Source organism: Lepus europaeus, chromosome 18 (assembly GCF_033115175.1).
Source record: "Lepus europaeus isolate LE1 chromosome 18, mLepTim1.pri, whole genome shotgun sequence".
Taxonomy (NCBI): Eukaryota; Metazoa; Chordata; class Mammalia; order Lagomorpha; family Leporidae; genus Lepus; species Lepus europaeus.
In genome coordinates, this window is record NC_084844.1 from 46888423 (window position 1) to 46912225 (window position 23803).

At 43.7% G+C, this 23803-nt stretch overlaps 1 protein-coding gene and 1 pseudogene across 1 annotated transcript in view; one reads left to right on the plus strand and one right to left on the minus strand.

The window, feature by feature from the left end:
- Window positions 1–23803, plus strand: part of RPA1 (replication protein A1) — a 59970-nt gene that overhangs the window by 9724 nt on the left and 26443 nt on the right. The window contains exons 2-5 of the mRNA XM_062175558.1: window positions 3814–3864; window positions 5537–5615; window positions 6284–6392; window positions 17584–17672. Of these exons, the coding sequence (XP_062031542.1) occupies window positions 3814–3864; window positions 5537–5615; window positions 6284–6392; window positions 17584–17672 (328 nt within the window). The remainder of the gene's footprint in view (window positions 1–3813; window positions 3865–5536; window positions 5616–6283; window positions 6393–17583; window positions 17673–23803) is intronic.
- Window positions 14197–14734, minus strand: LOC133747259 (transcription factor BTF3 homolog 4-like; annotated as a pseudogene).

Sequence of the window (23803 nt, forward strand, 5' to 3'; positions counted from 1 at the left end):
CGCCGTAGCTGGTGCGCTGCGGCCGGCGCACCGCCCTGATCCGAAGGAAGGAACCAGGCGCTTATTCTGGTCTCCCATGGGGTGCAGGGCCCAAGCACTTGGGCCATCCTCCACTGCACTCCCGGGCCACAGCAGAGAGCTGGCCTGGAAGAGGGGCAACCGGGACAGAATCTGGCGCCCTGACCGGGACTAGAACCCGGTGTGCTGGCACCGCAAGGCGGAGGATTAGCCTATTGAGCCACGGCGCCGGCCAGGATGTTTTATTTTATAATTCATTTTTGTTTATTTGAAAAGCAGAGAGAGAAGGCGCACTCCCCTGTCCACTCATTTACTCCTGAAAGGCCTGCAGTGGGTGGGACAGGGCCAGACCCAAGCTGGGTGCCAGGAATTCAGTCTAGACCTAACCAAGTGAGTGCAGGGACCCAGCTGCTTGAGTCGTCAGCTGATGCCTCTCAGGGTCTGCATTAGCAGGAAGTGGAAGTAAGGAGCCAGAGCTGGGACTCCAACCTACACAGTCTGTCATGGGGCATGGAAGTCCCCAGAGGCATCTTAACCCCTAGGACAAACTCCTGCTCCCATTGCTTTCATATACACATATATATTTGTATATATATGTGCATATGTGATTTCTAGTGATGCCTCCCTTTTTATTCCTGATGTTAAAAATATGTTTTCTGGGCCAGAACTGTAGCGTAGCTGGTAAAGCTACTGCCTGCAGTGCCCAGCCTCCCATTTGGGAGCTGATTCAAGTCCCTGCTGCTCCACTAACAATCCAGCTCCCTGCCAATGTGCCTGGGAAAGCAACAGAAGATGGCCCAAGTCCTTGAGCCCTATGCCCACATGGGAGACTTGGATGAAGCTCCTGGCTCCTAGCTTTGGCCTGGTGCAGCCTTGGCCATTGCAACTATTTGAGGAGGGAACTAGTGGATAGAAGATCTCTCTTTCTGCCTCTGCCTCACCCTCTGTAACTCTGACTTTCAAATAAATAAATAAATCTTTAAAATAAACATTTTTTTTCTTTATTAGACCAGGCTAGAAGTTTATTGATTTCATTGATTTTTTCAAAAACTAGCTTCGAGTTCATTTAGGTTTTTCTTAGTGTTTGTATACTTTCTATTTAACTGATTTTCATTCTTTGTCTCCTTCCTTCTACACACTTGGGTTTAATTTTTTTTCTAGCTCCTTATGATGAAAGCTTTAATCATTGACATGGGACCTTGTTTTTTCTCTGATATAAGCCTTTAAAGCTATAATTTTCCATCTAAGCATTGCTCTAGCTCTAGTTCACAAATTTAGATTGTACTCATATTTCCATCTTTATTCCGTTAAATGTTTTCTGATTTTCTTTGTGATTTCTTCTTTAAACAGATGGCTTATTTAGAAGTGTGAGCTTAATTTCTAAATATTTTAGGGTTTTACAGGTATCACATTGTTATTGAGTTGTAATTTAATTCCTGTGTGGTCGGATAATGAACCCTGTATGATTTCACATTTATTAAGACTTATTTTATTGCCTATATGGACGTCTTGATGCCAGTGATCAAGTGCACTTATAAGAATATATTTTCTGTGGTTGTTAAATGATCAAATCAACTTGGTTAATAGTTCATGTTTCCTGTATTCTTCCTGATTATTTTTGTGGGAGTGAGGGTGGGGGTGACCTACTCACCCTATCATTTACTGAGAGACTGTTGAAACTGCTGATTTTAATTGTAGAGTTGCCTTTCCTTTTAATTTTGTTTGTTTTTTCTTAATATATATTTTAAAAATTTGTTAGGTTTACACATTTAATTTTGTAAGTCTGTAGACATCAACCCTATTATTAAATATGCTTTTATATCTCTGGTAATATTCCTTGTCCTAAAGTCTGTTTTGTCTGCTATTAATGATATTTCTTTTTCCAGTGTTTGACTTAAAAAAAATCAGTTTGTTTATTTGGATGGCAAAGTGACAGAGAATCAGAGGGAAAGAACTTCCATTCTCTGATTCACTTCCCAAATGGCTACAACAGCCAGGAAGCCTGAAATTTCTGTTCACTTCTACATGGATAGGGGCCCGAGGCCATCTTCTGCTGCTTTCCCAGACACATTGGCTAGGAGCCGGATGGGAAGTGGAGCAGCCAGGACTCGAACTAGAGATCATATGGGATGCTGGTGTAGCAGGTGACAGCTTAACTTGCTTTGCTACAGTGCCAGTCACTCAGTTTGACTTTTAGCCTTTTTATTTTGTTTTGTTTTATTTTATTTATTTATTTATTTGAAAGAGTTACACAGAGAGGAGAGGCAGAGAGAGAGAGAGAGAGATCTTCCATCCACTGGTTCACTTCCCAATTGGCCGCAATGGCCGGAGCTGCGCAGATCCAATGCCAGGAGCCAGCAGCTTCCGCTGGGTCTCCCACGCAGGTGCAAGGGCCCAAGGACTTGGGCTGTCTTCTACTGCTTTCCCAGGCCATAGCACAGAGTTGGATAGGAAGTGGAGCAGCTGGGACTCGAACTGGCACCCATATGGGATCCTGGCACTGCAGCTGGCGGCTTTACCCCCTATGCCACAGCACCAGTCCCACTTTTTTATTTTTTTAGAGATTTAATTATTTATTTGAAAGATGGAGTTAATGGGGTGTGGTTGGGGGGAGAGGCATCTTCCATCCACTGGTTCATTTAAGTGGCTGCAGCAGCCAGGGCTGTGCCAGGAGCTGAGAACTCAGTCTAGGTCTCCTGTTTGAGTGGTAGGGACCCAAGTACTTGAGATATTGCTGCCTCCCAAGCATGTGTACTAGCAAAAAGCAGGAATCAGGCAAGGAGCTGAGACTTGAACCCAGGCACTCTGTTAGGGGATATGGGAGTCCCAAGAGGCATCTTAACCATTGTACTATTCCTCTGCCTTTTCTTTATTTGTACAAATAACACAGGATACCAGCTTGGAGGTCGCATCACTCTTTCTGTCCTCAAGTTGTTAGAGGCTGTTACTGTGGAACCTGTGGGAGCCTGAACCTGCACTGAACTGGAGCTGGAGTCATAGCCATAACTTGAACCTGGGCCTAGGCCTTAGCCTAGCGGTTGGTTTGAACCTGGCCTTGTCTTTGGCTGGGACAGCCGGAGATTCTTGGCAGTGAGGGCATGAGCACGCTTTCTGAGCTTGGGGTGGGCCCTGTGGACAAGTCAGTTGAGCCTGACTTCTTTGGATTCTTGGGCTTGGTGAGGCCTTTACAGCCCCAGCACGTGTGCTCACAGCTGGGCGGTGTTGGCCTGTTGCTTCTTCAGGTCTTCCTTTTGTGCTTTGCGGCACAATGCATTTTCCTCTGGAACTTGGGGTCTACCCTCTTAAGAGGCTTATCTCTGTGATCAGGGTTTTTTGTCATTTTTGTGTCATTTTGGGGACCAGTTGTATGTGGTTCTTGGACATAGCCATGTCTGTACCATAAACCGTCAACCTCAGAGCACCTGGGACTAGAAGAGTTCATGAACTTTTTGAAGCCCCCTTGTATTCTGTTTTAAGGATTTATCTTACTGTATTTAAATCTGATTTCCTGTTAATGGGCAGTATTAGGAAGCCAATGTGCTGTTATGAATATTGAGTACATGTGCCGCAGCAGTGCTGTAGGTAGAGTGAGTACATCCTTGTCTGGAAGCATATTTCTCACTTTTGTGATTTGTCCAGAGTGATAAACTAGACTTTTCAAATGACAGGCTCTGAAGAGACTCTTTTATCAGTGTTTCCTGTAGTTAATTATTCCAAATGCCCAATTGTGAAAATAAGTCCGTTTTTAATCATGAGTTGAGTCATCTCTCACAACGTGGGTTTTTCTTCTTTCAGGCCATATTGCAGCAGGGAGATACATCCATTCAACCCATCCTGCAGGTCATTGTAAGTATCTACACATGTTTGCTGTCAGATGATTTTTAAACTCATGTATAACTATAAATTTTGCTTGATGAAGGACAGGCAGACTTGTCCACTTTAGGAAATTCTCCCCAGCATCACAACAAAAATAGGCCATTCTAATCTAATCCTAGAAGAGAAATACTACTATGTTAGCTAAAGCTAACCCTTGATAGGATGGGATTTTATTTTTTATTTTTTAAAAATTTATTTATTTACTTGAGAGGCAGAGTTACAGACACAGAGAGGGAGAGACAAAGAGAAGTCTTCCAACTGCTTGTGCACTCCCCAAATGGCCACAGTGGCTGGAGCTGGGCTGATCCGAAGCCAGGAGCCAGGAGCTTTTTCTGGGTCTCCCACACAGGTGCAGAGACCCAAGGACTTGAACAATTTTCCATTGCTTTCTCAGACCATCAGCAGGGAGCTGGATTGGAAGTGAAGCAGCTGGAACTTGAACCGGCGCCCCTATAGGATGTCCAGCACTGCAAGTGGAGGCTTAACTACTTTGCCGAAGTGCTGGTCCTGGGATTTTTTTTTTAAGGGCAGAGTTAGAGAAATACAGAGTGAGAAAGATCTTTCATCTGCTGGTTCATTCCCCGGATAGCCACGGCAGACAGGGCTAGGCCAGGCCAAAGCCAGCAGCCTGACTCCATCTGAATCTCCCATGTGGGTGGCAGGGACCCAACACTTGGGCCATCTTCCACTGACTTCCTGGGCATATTAGCAGGGAGCTGGCTTGGAAGTGGAGCAGCTGGGACTTGAACTGCTGCTCATATGGGATGCCAGTGTCACAGGTGTTGGTTTAACTTTCTGTTCCACGGTGCTGGCCCTGAGAGGTTGAGACTTAAGACTCTGCCTCTCTGTTCTTTTCCACACTTGATAGATGATGGTACTGTTCTACATCCTTACAGCTGCTGCCTTACTTGGCTCCTTGCCCTTAGAGTTTGCAAATGATCTCCAAGAGGTATGTCCAGAATGAGCTAGTCTGTTGAAAATTCATTCATGTATGGGGCTCTCAGACTCAGTGGACGTTTCATGGATGATTAGGAACTGGATCATACCTGAGCTCCTGAGTCAGTAGACCCGATGGTCTCCCCACTGCTCCGTACGAGTTGCCAGTCCTTTGTGGCTCTGTTAGATGTCTTACTCCCTTCAGGAAGCTGCCTGCCCTCTCTTCCGGCTGGGGTGAATGTCTCGGCTCTGCCCCACATCATCATGTGCATGCATTGCTTATGTCCCTTGCTGCCTTCAACTCTGCCTGAATTATAAGCCCCTTCAGGGCAAGGACTTATTTTTTCTGCCAGTTTTCTATTTTTAGCATGTTTCCTCCACAGTACCTTGTATATTAGGTGCCTTGTTATGTGTTTCTTTTGGTAATTGATTTTCTGCCACATTTGAGTTAGGAGAGAGAGAACACGAAGTATTGGCACATCATTTTACTCTGCTCTATGTTGTGTTTAATGTTAGCGGAGAGGAGATGGTAGGAGGAGCATCAAGTCCAGTTGTCTTTTCCTTGGATTTAGATGTCAAGAGAATGGGCAAGCAGTTCAGTTTATGTTGAACTAAGGGCAAACCCACTCTCCTGCCACCACGTAGGTGTTCTTGTTCCTGGGGTGGGGCAGATAACCTGGGTAATGAATCAAGTTTTCTCTCCTAGAACATCCGTCCCATTACGACAGGGAATAGCCCACCCCGTTATCGACTGCTCATGAGTGATGGACTGAACACTCTGTCCTGTGAGTATAATGTACAAATCTGGGGATTTATGAGTATTCAGATAGTAGAAGCACATCCAACACGGTGATTGCGGTAATTTGGGACCCTCCTGAAGTCTGCATTTGCTTGGCTAGGCACTTCCTTCAGATGAACTGCGGCTGGCAGGCGGCACTCCAGTTGTAGGCTGGGTATAATGGAAAGCTGCCACTTGGTTTAATTAATTTTCTCTAACTGGTGCTCTATGTTTTCTTTGATTAATTTCCCTAAGGATGATATTGATGTTTAGTCAATGTGATGGGCTAGCTGTCCTATACTTTCCTTTTAGGAGGTCTTATTTCTGTGCTAGAAACTTTAAAACAGAAGGGGGAGAATTTATAGGGAATGTGCTTGCTGTCCCTAGTCACAGTGTGAAAGATCTAGAGAGATTTACTTTTTTTAAGTCTTTGTCATGAGACCTGAATAATGGAAAAAATGTTTTTGGGTACTTTAAGAAATGCATACATTTAGGAGTAGCAGCAGATGTAACACATATCAGATTACACAGCTTTTCACTGTGCAGTCTGGCTAGCTTTAATTTCAGGAACATATTTAAGGCATTATTTTTCTTTGCTAGCACAGATGTGGTCAGCTATGAGAATTTTTTAAGACTGACGTGATTTAAAGGTTAAAATAATCTCTGCTTTTTCAGCTTTCATGTTGGCAACACAGTTGAACCCTCTTGTTGAGGAAGAACGATTGTCCAGCAACTGTATTTGCCAGGTGAACCGATTTATTGTTAACACGCTGAAAGACGGAAGGTATGTGGTGTGTTTTTCTGTTTATGATGTTGTACAATGGGAGCTAATCATATATATGTGTATACACACACATGTACATATATTAAAGATGTATCTGTTTGAAAGGCAGAGTTACAGAGAGACAGAGGCAGAGAGAGAGGTTTTCCATCCGCTGGTTCATTCCCCAAATGGCTACAAAGCCAGAACTGCGTGGATCCGAAGCCAGGAGCCAGGAGCCAGGAGCTTCTTCTGAGTCTCCCATGCAGGTGCAGGGGCCCAAGGACATGGACCATCTTCTACTGCTTTCCCAGGCCATAGTAGAGAGCTGGATCAGAAGTGGAGCAGCTAGGACTCGAACCAGCACCCATATGGGATGTTGGCATTGCAGGCGGTGGCTTTTCCCATGATGCCACAATGCCAGCCCCTAAACATATAATAATATATAATATAATATAATAATAATAAAGATTTATTTTATTTCCAAAGCAGAGTTACAGAGAGAGGTAGAGACACAGAGAGAGAGGTCTTTCATCCGCTGGTTCACTCCTCAAGTGGCCACAATGACCCGGGGTGGGCCAGGCCGAAGCCATGAGCCAGGTGCTTCCTCCTGGTCTCCCATGTGAGTGCAGGGCCCAAGGACTTGGGCCATCCTCTGCTGCCTTCCCGGGCCACAGCAGAGAGCTGGACTGGAAGAGGAGCATCTGGGACAGAACCAGCACCCCAACAGGGACTAGAACCTGGAATGCCGGCGCCGCAGGCGGAGGATTAGCCTAGTGAGCCGCAGAGTCGGCCTTCTTTTTGTTTTAAAGATTTATTTATTTATTTGAAACTCAGAGTTACACAGAGAGAAGAGAGGCAGAGAGAGAGAGAGAGATCCTCCATATCCAATGGTTCACTCTCCAATTGGCTGCACGGCCGGAGCTATGCCGATCAGAAGCCAGGAGCCAGGAGCTTCCTCCGGGTTTCCTACATGGGTGCAGGAGCCCAAGGGCTTGGGCCATCTTCCACTGCTTTCCCAGGAGAGAGCTGGATTGGAAGTGGAGCAGGCTGGTCTCAAACTGGTGCCTATATGAAATGCCAGCACTTCAGGCCAGGGCGTTAACCTGCTGCACCACAGCACCAGCCCCTGCCTTTTTAAATTTCTATTTAAATTCTGGTATCCAATGCACTTCTCTGATTAAAAAAAAAAAATCAGCTCTTTGGGGCTGGAGCTGTGGCACAGTTGGTTACAGCCCTGGCCTGCTGTGCTGGCATCTCATATGGGTGCTGGTTCCAGTCCCGGCTGCTCCACTTCCGATCCTGCTCCCTGCTGATGTGCCTGGGAAAGCAGTGGAGCATGGCTCAAGTGCTTGGACCCCTGCACCCACATGGATCGGTGCAGCACGCTGGCCGTAACGGCCATTTGCGGGGTGACCCAACAGAAGGAAGACCTTTCTCTCTGTCTCTCTCACTGTCTAACTCTGCCTGTTAAAAAAAAAAAGAAAAAGAAAAATTTAAAAGTCAGCAGTTTACAGCTATGAATTTACAGCTATTCAGTTTGAATTCCGATGACTGATGCATGGCACCAAAGGAAGAGAAATGTGAGAACAAAGTAGAAATATCAGAGCAGGAGCCTGAAGCAGAATGAAGACTTCTTTTTTCTAATTTCTTCAGAAGCCCTGTTTTTATGATGCTGTCCCACAGTACCTTCATGAATAGAGATCACCTATCTTTTTTTTTTTTTAATGGAGGTCAGTTAGTGTAGCAAAAAGCATACAGTTGTGTAATACTGCCGCCTCCTTGGGTTATCTTGAATCTTTAGTTGTGAATACTGTATTCAGAATATGTTGAGTACCTACAAGATGCTGCATGCTGGATACATTGCTAAGCAGAGCTTCAAGCCCGTTGTTTTGTTGAGGAATCACTTTATATACACCGTGTCTCTCTTGAGTTGTAAGTTTTTAATTACAAAATGGGACCAAACACTTGAGAAGCAAAGATGGCAGACTTTACCATGTTAGGAAAGGTGCCGAAACTGATGTGCTGCTGAAGCAAGCACTGTGCATTATTAACTGTATTAGCTTTTTTTTTTTTTCCTTCTTTTTAAGATTTATTTATTTGAAAGAGCCACACTCACACAGAGGGAGAGATCGATATCTTCCATCTACTAGGTCACTTCCCAAATGGCCACAACAGCCGGGTGCTGGGGCCCAAGGACTCGGGCCATCTTCCACTGCTTTCCCAGGCCATAGCAGAGAGCTGGGTTGGCAGTGGAACAGCTGAGACCCAAAACAGTACTCATATAGGATGCTGGCAACTCAGGCAGCAGCTTTACCTGCTAGGCACAGCGCCGCCTCCCCTCTTTTTTTTTTTTCTTTTTTTTAAAAGAGTTATTTTGAAAGTCAATGTTACACAGAGAGAGGAGAGGTACAGAGAGAGAGAGAGAAAGAGAGAGGTCTTGCATCGCCGGTTCACTCCCAAGATGGCCGCAACAGCTGGAGCTGTGCCAATCCAAAGCCAGGAGCCAGGAGCTTCCTCCAGGTCTCCCACATGGGTGCAGGAACTCAAGGACTTAGGCCATCTTATGCTTTCCCAGGCCACAGCAGAGAGCTGGATCATAAGTAGAGCAGCCAGGACTCATACCAGTGCCCATATGAGATGCCAGACTGCAGGCGGTGGCTTTACCTGCTGCACCATAGCACAGACTTCTATTCTCTCTCTCTCTCTCTCTCTCTCTCTCTCTCTCTCTCTCTCTCTCTTATTTTTGACTATTTATTGTTCATTTATTTGGGAGGGAAAAAGAGACTGACAGAGCTTCCCATCTATTAGTTCACTCTGCAAATGTCTGCAGTTGCCAAAGGCTATGCTAGGCTGAAGCTAACAGCCAGAACCTCAGTCCAGGTCTCCCTGGTGGCAAAAACCCAGCACTGTCTGCCAGCAGGCATTAGCAGAAAGATGGACTCAGGAGCAGAGCTGAGACTTGAGCCCAAGCACTGCAGTATGGGGTGTGGGCGTCCCAGGCAGCGTCCTCTGGCAGGATGCATGTGACTGCATTTATGCCCTGCTAGGATGATCCAGGGTGACCTCCCCTGAATGACACCCACAAACTCCCCTTTGGTCATGTGACGTGATGTGTGCAGGATCTGGGGATTAGGATGTGGCTATGCTGAGCGGTTGATTATGCAGTCTACTAGAGATGCTGCAACAAGTGGGTGGAAGTCTGGTGAGGAACACATTACTTATAAAGCTAAAGTATCTCCCCCACAACATAATTTCAACTATAAAAAGTAATTTATAGAGGAGAGACAGCACTTTATTCTAACGATCAATGTTAGCATTACCAGTATTGGAACAAATTGTATGTCACCTCACAGGGTACCATGAGAAGGACACAGCATCATCTTGTCACATTCTTGCCAAAGATGCATCATCTGTATCCAGTCATAAGTAATCCTCAGGCAAAGTGAGCGACAGCCTGCAAAATAGCCTGATACTGATCTTCCGAATCTCTAATGTGAAAGGAAAGACTGAGAAATTGTTCTAGATTGAAGGAGTCCGTAGGATAATAAATTAATCAAGTGCTCCTGGATTGGATCCTTTTGCTATTAAGGGCATAGTTGAAACAAAATTCTTGACACTTGTTCTATGGATTAGATGGAAGAACATTGTATCATTGTTAGTCTCCTAGTTTTGAACACTATTGTGGTTAAGGTAGAATTTGGCTTGGATAAATTAAATCTTTTTTAAAAAAATGCAGGGGCCAGTGCTGTGGCATAGTGGGTAAAGCCTCTGCCTGCAGATCTCTCTCTCTCTCTCTCTCTCTGTAACTCTGCCTTTCCAATAAATATGTTTTTAAAGATTTATTTTTTATTTATTTGAAGAGAGAGAGAGAGGTCTTCCACTGCACCACAGTGCTAGCCCCAATAAATAAATCTTTTTAAAATATTGCAAATGTCTTGTTAAACTGCAAATAATTATATTAAATTTATATTGTCTTCATCAAAGAACATGGAATGTATCCACTTGAAGTCTGTTGGATTTTCTGGAGACACAGTTGTGTTACTTCCATATCTAATATTTATGTCATTTCTTATTTAAAAAAAATCTTATGATATTAATATGATTTTAATAGATTATTTAATACTAAACTATTCTTGCATTCCTACAATAAATCCTGCCTTTAAAGAATAATCCTGTTAACATGCTTGTTTTCTTTTCCACTTTAAAACACAATCTTTTTTATCCTGGATAATTTTAAACACCTAGGAAAGTAAGCAGAATATAGCCCATCATTCAGCTTCCCCTTATCACCTGATGTCCATACTTGAATTTCTCTATATACTTTCCATATCCACTTTTAAATTTTGAAATAATTCTTGGACATTTATTTTTTAATACATAAATATTTTATTATATATTTCTAAAAATCCTCGTTTTTAAGGGATTTATTTATTTATTTGAAAGAACCACTATATTCATAAAGTTGTATCTATGTAAAAATGCATTAATTAAATAAAAATTTAAAAATGGGGGAAAAAAAGAGTTACAGAGAGAGGGAGAGACAGAGACCTTCCATCAGCTGGTTCACTCTCCATATGGCCACAGTGATTTGGCCTGGGCCAGGCTGAAGCTAGGGGCTTTATCCAGTTCTCCAGCATGGGTGGCAGGGGCCCAAGTACTTGGGCCATCTTTTGCTACCTTCCCTGGCACATCAGCAGGGAGCTGGCGCTGAAGTAAAACAATCGAGACTCCACCTAAGATTACCAATTCCCAATCATCGTGAAATTTCTAGCTATTCATGCATATAAGGGTACTTTTTAAAAGTTGTAGGAAAATGGAATTAAAAGTTTACATTAGTACAAAAATATTTTGCAGTCCACATGTAGTTTTTTCATAGTGTACATTTTCCATGAACTTTTTAAAGATTCTTAGTATACAGTCTGTCTGAGTCAGGATCCAAAGTAAAATTCACACCACAGGAGATGCATATTAAGTCTTTTTGAGGGACCTGCTCTGTGGCATGGTGGGTAAAGCCACCACCTCAAGTGCCAGCATCCCATATGGGTGCCAGTTCAAGTCCTGGCTGCTCCACTTCCAATCTAGCTCTCTGCTATGGCCTGGAAAAGCAGTAGAAGATGGCCCAAGGCCTTAGGCCCCTGCACCCACATGGGAGACCCAGAAGAAGCTCCTGGCTCCTGGCTTCAGATCAGCGCAGCTCCGGCCATTGCAGCCAATTGGGGAGTGAACCAGCGGATGGAAGACCTCTCTCTGTGTAACTCAAACTTTCAAATAAATAAAAAAAAAAACTTTAAAAAACAAAAAAAGGTCTTGTAGCATCCTCCTCCATATCTTTTTACCTCTCTCACTGTTGAAGAGATCAAGTCACTTGGCCTTTAACCTAACCCTAGCCTGTAGCCTAGATTTTGCTGATTGCATCCCTGTAACCTTGTTTGATATGTCCTTGTCGTCTGCATTCTCTGTAAGTTGATATTGGTTTATTCTTATAATATGCTGTGGTGTTCATCTTGCTGATATTTTATTTAAAATTTATGTATATTATAAGATGAAATTACTTTTTTCCCTCTTTTGTACTGTTATTGTATTACTGTTATATTTTGTTATGTCCATATGTCATATAAAACATAATAGGAAAAATCGACAACTTTATAAAATAAATTGAGGTGTTTGGATGAAAAAACATAAGTACTTTGCCTTCGTGTCTGCAGACCTCTTGATATGTTGCTGGTCTTGCATTTTAGATATCACATAAAGATATCTAGCTGGAAACAAAAGTTGGTGTGCTAAAAGGTTAAGCTGTAGTTTTTTGATGGGCCAGAAAATGATAGATTTTCTAAATCTTACCCTTAAATACAGGTTTAACAAATGCAGATATTATAAAATGCAAGCTTTTATCAGACTGCCAGAGGGAAACTTGAGTGAATGAATGCAGCTTACCTTCAAGTACTTTGGTTTTTTTGTTTTTAGTTAGGTTTTTTTTAAGATTTATTTACTTGACAGAGTTACAGAGAGAGAAGTAGAGATAGAGAGAGAGAGAGGTCTTCCATCCGCTGGTTCACTCCCCAGATGGCCACAACGGCCAGAGCTGTACCGATCCAAAACCAGGAGGCAGGAGCTTCTTCAGGTCTCCCACATGGGTGCAGGGGCCCAAGGACTTGGGCCATCTTCTACTGCTTTCCCAGGCCATAGTAGAGAGCTGGATCAGAAGAGGAGCAGCTAGGACTAGAACAGTGCCCATATGGGATGCTGGCTCTTACAGCCAGGGCTTTAACCCACTGTGCCACAGCACTAGTCCTCTCCAAGTCTTTTGAAAGGAGGTGAAAAATAAATGCTGTGTTTGAGAAGTGCCCCCTGCCCAGCATTATTCTAAGCATGCAGGAGGGTGTTGTGAGCAGCTGTAACAGTAAGATCCAACTCAGAGGTAGCTTCAAGGCCAAGAGCAGGAGAGGGGTTGAAGAATTCCTCCTGGGGCCAGAAACCATTTCATAAAAATGCCCATTTGGTGCGGGGGGATGAGTCTATGGTCTATTTTCTCCTGACTTAAAAGGACATTTTCAATTCAACTTTGCTTAAAAAGAAGCATTTTTACACCTGCTATTAAGTACAGCTAGGATATGGCTGGCATCATATTACTTAGCAAGCCCATGCTAGTGATTCCAGTTTGGAAACTACCAAACTGTAAAATCAAGGGGAAAGGGGCCGGCACTGTGGTGCAGCAGGTTAATAACGCCCTGGCCTGAAGCGCCGGCATCCCATATGGGTGCCAGTTCAAATCCCAGCTGCTCCACTTCCAATCCAGCTTTCTGCTATGGCCTGGGAAAGCAGTAGAAGATGGCCCAAGTCCTTGGGCCCCTGTACCTGTGTGGAAGACCCGGAAGAAGCTTCTGGCTCCTGGCTTCAGATCGGCGCAGCTCTGGTCGTTGTGGCCAACTGGGGAGTGAACCAGCGGATGGAACACTCTACCTCTGCCTCTCCTCTCTCTGTAACTCTGACTTTCAAATGAATAAATAAATCTTTTTTAAAAAATCAAGGGGAAATAAAAGTTGAAGACAGAGCTGTTTCTCAAGATGAGGGAACAAAATCCTACAGAAGGCATTTGGAACTCATTTAACACTATTTGGAGAACACCCTTCTTAAGCTAGATAAAAGATGAGGAAGAGCATTAGATTAGCTTACCAGGCCATTTAAAGATTAAAAAGAAAGGAAAAAAGACATTTAGGAAGAAAGCCAGTAAAAGAAGTTTTTCTGACTAGGTACGTGAATCTAAGGCAACCCTATCAAAGATTTGCTACCAATTACTCTAGCTTAAAGCTGGTGGCAAAATATCTCAAGACATTTTAAACCCAAAGATATGTATAAAAAATATGATAGTTAACCAAACAAGTTAAAACCAAACCTCTTCAGATCTGAAATCCAAGATACTTTCATTAATTCTGTGCTTTATTGGGGGAAGAACATTGGGGAACAATTGTAAAGATTTGTTTTATTTCTACTAGGGGAAGAGGTAGATAAATAGAATTGTTTTCCAATGTATACAAAGATTATCCACACGCATATATATATATATATATATATATATATATATACACTGAAAATACCCCAAAAACAAAAATAAAGCAAAAACACAAGAATCAAACCCAACACCCTCAAACTGCACCAGTACCTCATATTTCGACCAAAAGAATAGATCCTGGGAGGAAGTACAAAATCAAATGACCAAACAATGCTGAACAAACAGCATTATTCATATACAAAATATGTAATGTAATAGGTGATGTATATGTATATATGTAATGTAATAGGTGATGTTCTCTGTGGGTGTAAACTTTGGAACCACATAGCTGATTTGTTAAATCTAGTCTGTGCTAGCTTCCAAAAACCAAGAATGAATTTAGTTAGCTTCATTCTTTGATGCTTCATCAAAATTTTCTACAAGATCTGGACCATCATCATCTTCCTCATCGATGTCTTCTGGTTTCGGTGCTTTGCTATCCAACACTTGCCGCGGGAACTGTTCAGCTAACTTCCTAAGGCTTGTTAAGCTGTCAGCACCAGGCTGACTTAATATTCCAGGAAGCATTTCCGTGATTGGCTTGGCTTCTGCATGACCAGTAATTGCAGAGGTGTTAGCCGAGAGGCAAGCTTGGACTTTGGGATTGTTGAAATGAATAACAGTCCCGTCGTCTTTAATCACACTCACTCTTCACTACCAGCTATATTCTTCACAGCCAGTTTTTTGAGAGCACTCTGAAGCTTTTTGTCAGCAGCTGTAGCTGTTCACTGTTCACTACCTTCTCTCTGTGAGCTGTACCCTTGCCCCCCATCCGGACCTGAGCCTGAAGTTTGGCTAACTGTTCTTGATTCATGCTGTTGGTAAACCTGGAGCAGGGAGGGGCCTCCAAGACCAGCATGCAGCAAGAGCAAGATGGCTGCCTCACTGAGACAGAGAAAGACAGAAATTACTTTTTTTTTTAGTGTATTTTCTCTTAGGTTTTACTATTAGGGTAATGCTAAATAATTGATAAGTCTTCTACTTTTTATATGCTTGGCAGTGTTTTGGATAATTTTAGGAGGTAAATATCTATAATTAAATACCTGTCTTTTTTTTAATGATTTACTTATTTGAAAGGCAGAATTACAGAGAGGCAGAGAGAGGGAGAGAGGTCTTCCATCTGTTGGTTCACTCCCCAGTTGGCTACAATGGCTGGAGCTGTGCCAATCCAAAGCCAGGAGCCAGGAGCCTCTTCTGGTACTCTCACATGGGTGCAGGGGCCCAAAGACTTGGGCTGTCTTCCACTGCTTTCCCAGGCCATAGCAAAGAGCTGGATCAGAAGTGGAGCAGCCGGGACTCGAACCGGCATCCATATGGGATGCCGGCACTGCAGGTGGCAGCTTTATCCACTATGGCACAGCGCCAGACCCGCCTATTGGTGTTTTGTTTTTGTTTTTGTTTTTGTTTTTTACAGGGAATCTATATCTGATTTTCAAGAACAGATCATTTCAAGTATATATTTTTTTTTAAGATTTATTTTATTTATTTGAAAGGTAGAGTTATAGAGAGATGTCTTCCATTTGCTGGTTCACTTCCCAGATGGCCACAATGACCGGGGATGGGCCAGGAGGAAGCCAGGAGCCAGGAGCTTCTTCTGGGTCTCCCATGTGGGTGCAGGGGCCCAATCACTTGGGCCATCCTCTGCTGCTTTCCCAGGCATATTAGCAGGGAGCTGAATTGGAAGTGGAGCAGCCAGGACTCGAACCGGCATCCATATGGGATACCAGCGCTGCAGGCCACAGAGCCAGCCCCTCAAGCATATTTAAGTATCATAATCCAATATGAAAATGTGATCAACTGATTGATTATAAAAATCCAAAATAAAACTGTGAGCCCATTTAAAGAATAAAGCATGATGGGATTGAGTTTGGTACTGCTTAAATTTTACTCTCAACCATCCATGTTCTTCACCTCCACTACCACTCCCCTAATTCAAGCCACTTTCATTTCTTCTCTTTTGTTGGTCTCCATGCCTGCAGAAGGGAATTCCTTCTTCCTCTTGCATTGTGTCTTTAAAATGCAGATGTGTTCACCATATTCTTGTCAAGAACACACTGAGCAACAACTTTGACCAGTTGCCGCATTAAACACTGCAGAGGGGCCAACACTGGTGTACTGAGTAAGGCCGCCATTTGCGGTGGCAGCATCTTATGTGGGTGCCAGTTCGAGACCCGGCTACTCTACTTCCAATCCAGCGCTCTGCCATGGCCTGGGAAAGCAGTTGAAGATGGACCAGATCCTTGGGCCCCTGCACCCACATGGGAGACCCGGAGGAAGCTCCTGGCTTTAGATCAGCACAGCACCAGCCATTGCGGTTATTTGGGGAGTGAACCAGTCAATATAAGACCTCGCTCGCTCGCTCGCTCTCTGTCTCTGTCTCTCTCACTCTCTGCCTCACTGTAACTTTGCCTTGCAAATAAATCTTTAAAAAAAAAAATGCAGAACACCCTCCTTTATTGAAAGTGGAGTCTAGTAGGAACTAGAAATAATAAAATAGTTGGTAATGAATATATAAATAAAGGCCGAGATAAATATTCTGAAGAAACCATGGCTGTAGAATGAATATAACAAAGAAACTGATCTAAAGCAGGATTTGAGGAAGTATCTCTGGAAGAGGTGTTGTTGAAGGTGAGAACTAAAGAATGAGTATAAGGAGCAGAGGTCTGGCACAGCAGTTAAGACACCACTTAGAATTCCTGCATCCCACATCGGAGAGCCCAGGTTTGAGTACCATCTGCTTTTCCAATTATTGCATCCTGCTAATGCGCACCTTGGGAGGCAGCAGGTGATGATTCCAGTGCTTGGGTCCCTGCTACCCATATAGGAGACCCAGATTGAGTTCTGAGCTTCTGGCTTTGGCCTGATCCAGGCCAGGCTGTTGTGCCAACAGATGGGAGATTTTTCTCTCTTTGTCACCTTTCAAATAAAAAAATTTTTAAAAAAATAAATAAATAACGAGGACTGGATGGGGCAGAATGAGGAAGAACATCACACTCAGAGAGCAGTGTGGCAGGTAGGAGCGTAGCATGTGGTGTGATCTCAAAGAAGTCAGTGCGGCTGAAGAGCAGAGTGCACTGAGACGCGTGGGACGAGCTGGAGAGAGGTTAGCAAGGCAGGGCTGTGCAAAGCCTTATGAGTCATGTCAGTGGGTTTGGTTTTGATTGAGGTCTTTGGGAAATTATTGAAAGGTTTTATTCAGAATTTAAGATGAGTCAGAGAACTGAGTTTTTAAGGATAGATAATAATTATAGTTTTTAAAAATCCACTGTCATCATTGGTTTTTGCTGGGAAAAGTAATTGTTTAAATGTGTGTTTCTGAAACGGATCATCTCATTGTGCCACATATTCTTGTGTTTAATGATATAAATTCTTATCATGTCAGTGGCTTCTTGCAGATACGATAGGTAGCAAGGGTGCTGCATTCTAATTACGGGACTCGCTGGGAAATGAGCACCTGTAATCAGACAGCCTTGATGATGATGCAGTGAAAGATTAAGGAAAATGTTTCTGTAGGCATTGATAGCATGTATTTCTCAAGGGTCAGTAATGGGAACAGTTGACAAAGGGAAATGGTTTTACTGGGACGATCACTGGAGGAAAGCTTGTCACTTGAAAGGCGTTGCATTTATTTCTCCTAACTTATTTCTGTGTTTCCCTTTGTAGGAGAGTAGTTATTTTGATGGAGGTAGAAGTTCTGAAGTCAGCTGAAGCAGTTGGAGTGAAGATCGGCAATCCGGTGCCCTATAATGAAGGTAAACGGCGCTCGGTTGAATTCCTCCTCACGCATCTGGATGCTGCCTTTTGGATTTGGTCTGATCTGTTAGACCTAATAAAGCAGTGGCAGTTTGGGTGTCCAGGAGCTGAGCTGTTCTGTCAGTTTCTTGCAATACTGTACGAAAAAAGAGGAAAATGTGAGAGTGAGAATATAATGGACTCAGATCTACTTACAGTAGACTAAAAGACATTAAATATTGAGGATATTTAGGATATATAAGTAAGAAATATATATTTTTTGACAGATAGAGTTAGATGGTGAGAGAGAGACAGAGAGAAAGGTCTTTCTTCCATTGGTTAACCCTCCAAATGGCCGCTACAGCCAGAGCTATGCCGATCCGATGCCAGGAGCCAGGTGCTTCCTTCTGGTCTCCGATGCGGGTACAGGGGCCCAAGCACTTGGGCCATCCTCCACTGCCTTCCCGGGCCACAGCAGAGAGCTGGACTGGAAGAGGAGCAACTGGGACTAGGACCCAGCGACCATATGGGATGCCGGCGCCGCAAGGCGGAGGATTAACCAAGTGAGCCACGGTGCCGGCCCCTATTTATTTATTTTTTTAAAGATTCATTTGAAAGTCAGAGTTACACAGAAAGAGAGAGAGAGAGGTCTTCCATCCGATGGTTCACTCCCCAGATGGCCGCAATGGCTGGAGCTGCGCTGATCCGAAGCCAGGAGGCAGGGGCTTCTTCAGGTCTCCCACATGGGTGCAGGGGCCCAAGGACTTGGGCCATCTTCCACTGCTTTCCCAGGCCACAGCAGAGAGCTGGATTGGAAGAGGAACAGCCAGGACTAGAACCAGTGCCCATATAACCCACTGTGCCACAGCGCCAGCCCGAAAAGTTAATATCTTTAATATTTACTGCTGGCATTGTGGTTCAGCTGCTGCCGATGACACCAGCATCCCATATGAGCACCGGTTCAAGTTCCTAGTGCTCCACTTCTGATTCAGCTCTTTGCTGATGTGCCAGGGAAAGCAGCGATGATGGCCCAAATGCTTGGGTCCCATACCCAGCTGGGAGACCCGGAAGAAGTTCTTGACTCCTGGCTTTGGCTTGGCCAAGCCCTGACTGTTGTGGCTATTTCCAGTGGATGGAAAATATCTCTCTGTCTCTCTCTCCCTGTCTTTCTCTCTGCGTGACGCTGCCTTTCAAATAATTAAAATTAATCTTTTAAAGTACTGCATTAAAAAAAAAAAACTATTTAGGGGCCAGTGCTTTGGCACAGCGGGCCAACGCCCTGGCCTGAAGCCCCAGCAGCCCATATGGGTGCCGGTTCTAGTCCTGGCTGCTCCACTTCTAATTCAGCTCTCTGCTATGTTCTGGGAAGACAGTGGAGGATGGCCCAAGTACTTGGGCACCTGCACCCAAGTGGGAGACCCAGAAGAAGCTCCTGGCTCCTGGCTCCTGGCTTCGGATCAGCACAGCTCCAGCCGTTGCGACCAATTGGGGAGTGAACCATCTGATGGAAGACCTCTCTCTATCTCTCTCTGCCTCTCCTCTCTGTGTAACTCTTTCAAATAAATAAATAAATCTTTTTTAAAAAAATGAAGATTTAGTAATCTATTTGAAAGGCAGAGCTACAGAGAGATGGGTTTTCCAATCACTGGTCCATTACCCAAATGGCCACAATGGCCAGGGCTGAGACAGACCAAAGCCAGGTCTTCAACCGGGTCTCCCTCATGGGTGCAGGGGCCCAAGCAATTGAGCCTGTCTCCACTGCTTTCCAAGGCACACTGGCAGGGATCTGCATTGGAAGTAGAGCAGCTGGGTCTTGAACCTGCACCCATATGGGATGCAGGCGGCAGCTTTACCCGCTATGCCACAGTGCCAGCCCCTACTGCTTTTTTTTTTTAAATATATCCAGGAAAAAATCCTCATGAAACAAAGCAGGCATTGGATAAGAATACTAGACTGTTCACTGTAGTTTGTCAATACTAAGAAAGACGTTTCACCCTCAGTAGTCGTCTTTGTCGTGCTTCTGATCTTGGGACATCACCATTAAATGTGATGCTAGCCGGCTCTGCAGTTTACTAGGCTAATCCTCCGCCTCTGGCGCCCGCACCCCGGGTTCTAGTCCCGGTTGGGGCGCCAGATTCTGTCCCGGTTGTCACTCTTCCAAGCCAGCTCTCTGCTGTGGCCCAGGAGTGCAGTGGAGAATGGCCCAGGTCCTTGGGCCCTGCTTCCGCATCGGAGACCAGGAGGAAGCACCTGGCTCCTGGCTTTGGATTGGCGCGGTGCATGCCGGCAGCAACATGGCGCCAACCGTAGCGGCCACTTGGTTGGTGAACCAGTGGAAAAAGGAAGACCTTTCTCTCTGTCTCTCACTGTCTAACTCTGCCTGTCCAAAAAAAAAAAAAAAGTGATGCTAGCTACAGATTGTTTTTATCAGGGTTTGGAGGTTTACCCCTATTCCTAGTTTGCTGGGAATCTTTATTAGGAATGGATGGTGAATTTCATCAAATGTCTGTTGATGATCATGTGGTTTTTCTTTTTTAGTTGATTAATATGGTAAATTATAGTGATTGATTTTTCAGTGCTAAACCAGAGACTTCTGGGATAAGTCTGTATCACTGTGATCTGTTATCCTCTTTACATATAGTTGGATTAGATTTGCTAAATCCATTTGATTTGATTTGATTGAGCATTTTTACATCTGTATTCATGGGAGATATTAAAGTTAGTAATTCCTTTTTTTTTTTTTTTTTTTTTTTTGCTACGTCCTTGTCTGATTTTGGTATGAGTAATTCTGACCTCAGAATGAGGTGGAAAAGTGTTCTCTCTTAAATTTCTGGAAAAGTCCATTGACTTGGTATTACTTCTTCCTTGAATGTTGAGTAGAATGAAACCATCTGGGCCCAGTGTTTTTATGGGAAGGCTTTCAGCTTCAGTTTAGCAGATAGCTCGATCTGGGTCTCCCCCGTGACTAGCAGGGACTCACGGACTGAGTCATCCCCTGCTGCTTCCCTACACGCGTTAACAGGGAGCTGGACTGGAGTGTAGTAGTTGGGACACTGTGCCGCACTCTGCTGCGGGATGTGCTTGTCCCATGATGCCTGCTCCATCAGTTTTCTTCATGAGTGCCTTTCAGAAGAATGTGTATATCAAGGAATTTGACCATTTCATTGAAGTTCTTGAATTTATTGGCCTATATAAATGGAGATACCCTATAATATTCCCTAATTATCTTTTAGAACCTGATGGTGTCACCTCTCTCATTCTTGATAGTGGTACTTTTTGTGTTCTCTTTTTGTTGTGATCAGTTTGATTAGAAATTTCTTGATTTTATTGGTCTTCCCAAAGAACTGGCTTTAGTTTCTCCTTTGTTTTCTATTCTATTGATTTATGCTTTTCTTCTTTACTGTTTGCTTTCTTCTGCTTACTTTTGGTTTTATGTGTTCTTTTTCATGTTTCTTAGGGGAGAAGCTGAGTTCATTGATTCAGAACCTTTCCTCTTTTCTAATAACAGGCACATAGTGTTATGAATGTACTCCCAAGTACTGCTTTAACAGCATCGAGCAAATTCTTGGTTTTACTCCATTCAAAATTCCTTCTGATTGCTCTTTTAGTTTAACACTGTGTTTTTCAGAAATGTGTTTGATTTAATGTGTTTGATTTCCAGATGTGGAGATTTTCTAGGAATCTTTTTTTTTTTTTTTTTCCCTGACAGGCAAAGTGGTTAGTGAGAGAGTCAGAGAGAAAGGTCTTCCCTTTTGCCCTTGGTTCACCCTCCAATGGCCGCTGTGGCGGCGTACTGCAGCCGGCGCATTGCGCTGATCCGAAGCCAGGAGCCAGGTGCTTCTCCTGGTCTCCCATGTGGGTGCAGGGCCCAAGGACTTGGGCTATCCTCCACTGCCTTCCCGGGCCATAGCAGAGAGCTTGCCTGGAAGAGGGGCAACCGGGACAGAATCTGGCGCCCCAACCAGGACTAGAACCCGGTGTGCCGGTGCCGCAAGATGGAGGATTAGCCTGTTGAGCCACAGCGCCGGCCCTAGGAATCTTTTTGTTACTGATATCTAATTTAAGTTCCAGTGTGTAATGTCAAACAATATACTTTGATTGACTTGAATCCTATTAAATTTATTGAGTCTTATTTTTATGTCTCGGGTTATAGTGTCTGGGTAAATTATATGCATACTTGGAAAGAATATGTATTCCGTTGTTGGGTGGAGTATTCAATAAATGTCAATTAGGTTAGTTAATGTTGTTCAAGTATTCTGTAGCCTTGCTGATTTTCTGTTTATTTGTTCTGCCTGTATTAAGAGAGGACTATTGAAATGGGTGGCTATAATTATAGGTTTCTCTATGTCTCCTTGTAGTTCTGTTTTCGTATTTTGAAAGTCTGTTATTAAATGTGTAAACATTTAGAATTGGGATGTCCTTTTGATGAATTGCCTTCTTTATTATTATAAATGACATCATTTATCCTGGTAAAATTCTGTATTTTGAAATCTTTGATATTAGGATAGCCACATTAACTTTTTCCTTTTTCTTAACCTATTTATGTCTTTACAGTTTACTTCTATTCTTGCAAGTAGTGTATAGGTATGTCTTGCTTTTTTGTCCAACTTGATAATTTCTGCTTTTTAATTGGGGAGCGTATACTGTTTATTTTTATTGTGATTATTGATAGGAGGAGGTTTAAGTGTTTCACTTGGCTGTTTGTCTTTCATTTGTCCTGTCTGATTTTCTTCTTTTCTCCTTTCTTTTGGCTTTAGGACTCTTTATTTCTGTGACTCCTTTTCTCTCTTTGGTGGCTTATTAATTCTAATACCTTGTTTTGTTATTCTGCTGATACTTTGGGCTTTGTAGTATGCACTGTGCCTTGGTCTGGTCTATGATTGAGTGATATACCACTTCATGTGGAGTATAAAAATCTTGTTTCCTGGGGCCGGTGCTGTGGCTTATCAGGTAAAGCCTCTGCCTGCAGGGCCACCATCCCATATGGGCGCTGGTTCAAGTCCCGGCTGCTCCACTTCCAATCCAGCTCCCTGCTAATGTGCCAGGGAAAGTAGCAGAAGATGGTCCAAGGCCTTGGGCCTCTGCACCCACGTAGGAGACCTGGAAGAAACTCCTGGCTCCTGGCTTCAGATCAGCTCAGTTCAGGCCATTGCAGCTATTTGGGGAGTGAACCAGTGGATGGAAGACCTCTTTCTCTCTCTGTCTCTACCTATCTCTCTGTCTTTCAAATAAATTAAAAAACCTTTTTTTTTAAAAAAAAAAGATATATTATTACCTTATATTTCAATTTTTAGAAGTTGTGCAGCTCCCACCCCCCACCCCCTGTGCACGCTTTTTTGAAAGGTTTATTTATATATCTGAAAGACAGTTACAGAGAGGGAGAAATACAGAGAGAGATCTTCCATCTGCTGATTCACTCTCCAGATAGGCACAGCAGCCAGTGTTGGGCCAGGCCCCCAAACATGGGCCATTAGCAGGGAGCTGGATCAGAAGTGGAGCAGCCAGGACACAAACTGGCACTCAATATGGGATGCCAGCATTGCATACGGCAGCTTTACCTGCTATGCCACAACACTGGCCCTATGCAGGTTTTCTCTGTCTCTCTGTCACTGCCTTTCAAAAAAATAAATCTTTTTTTTTTTTTTTTAAAGTATACATGTTTCAATGGAAAATATACCAGTATGAAACAGAGAAACTTCTAATGATGTTTGTTTTTATTTTTTATTTTTATTTATTTTTTATTTTTATTTATTTATTTATTTATTTGACAGGCAGAGTGGATAGTGAGAGAGACAGAGAGAAAGGTCTTCCTTTTTGCCCTTGGTTCACCCTCCAATGGCCGCTGCGGCCAGCGCATCGTGCTGATCCGAAGCCAGGAACCAGGTGCTTTTTCCTGGTCTCCCATGCGGGTGCAGGGCCCAAGGACTTGGGCCATCCTCCACTGCCTTCCCGGGCCATAGCAGAGAGCTGGCCTGGAAGAGGGGCAACCGGGATAGAATCTGGTGCCCCGACTGGGACTAGAACCTGGTGTGCCGGCGCCACAAGGCGGAGGATTAGCCTGTTAAGCCACGACGCCGGCATCTAATGATGTTTGTAACATTCCTGTGATAGATACGCTCACACTCACACAATCTGTATACTGAAATACAGT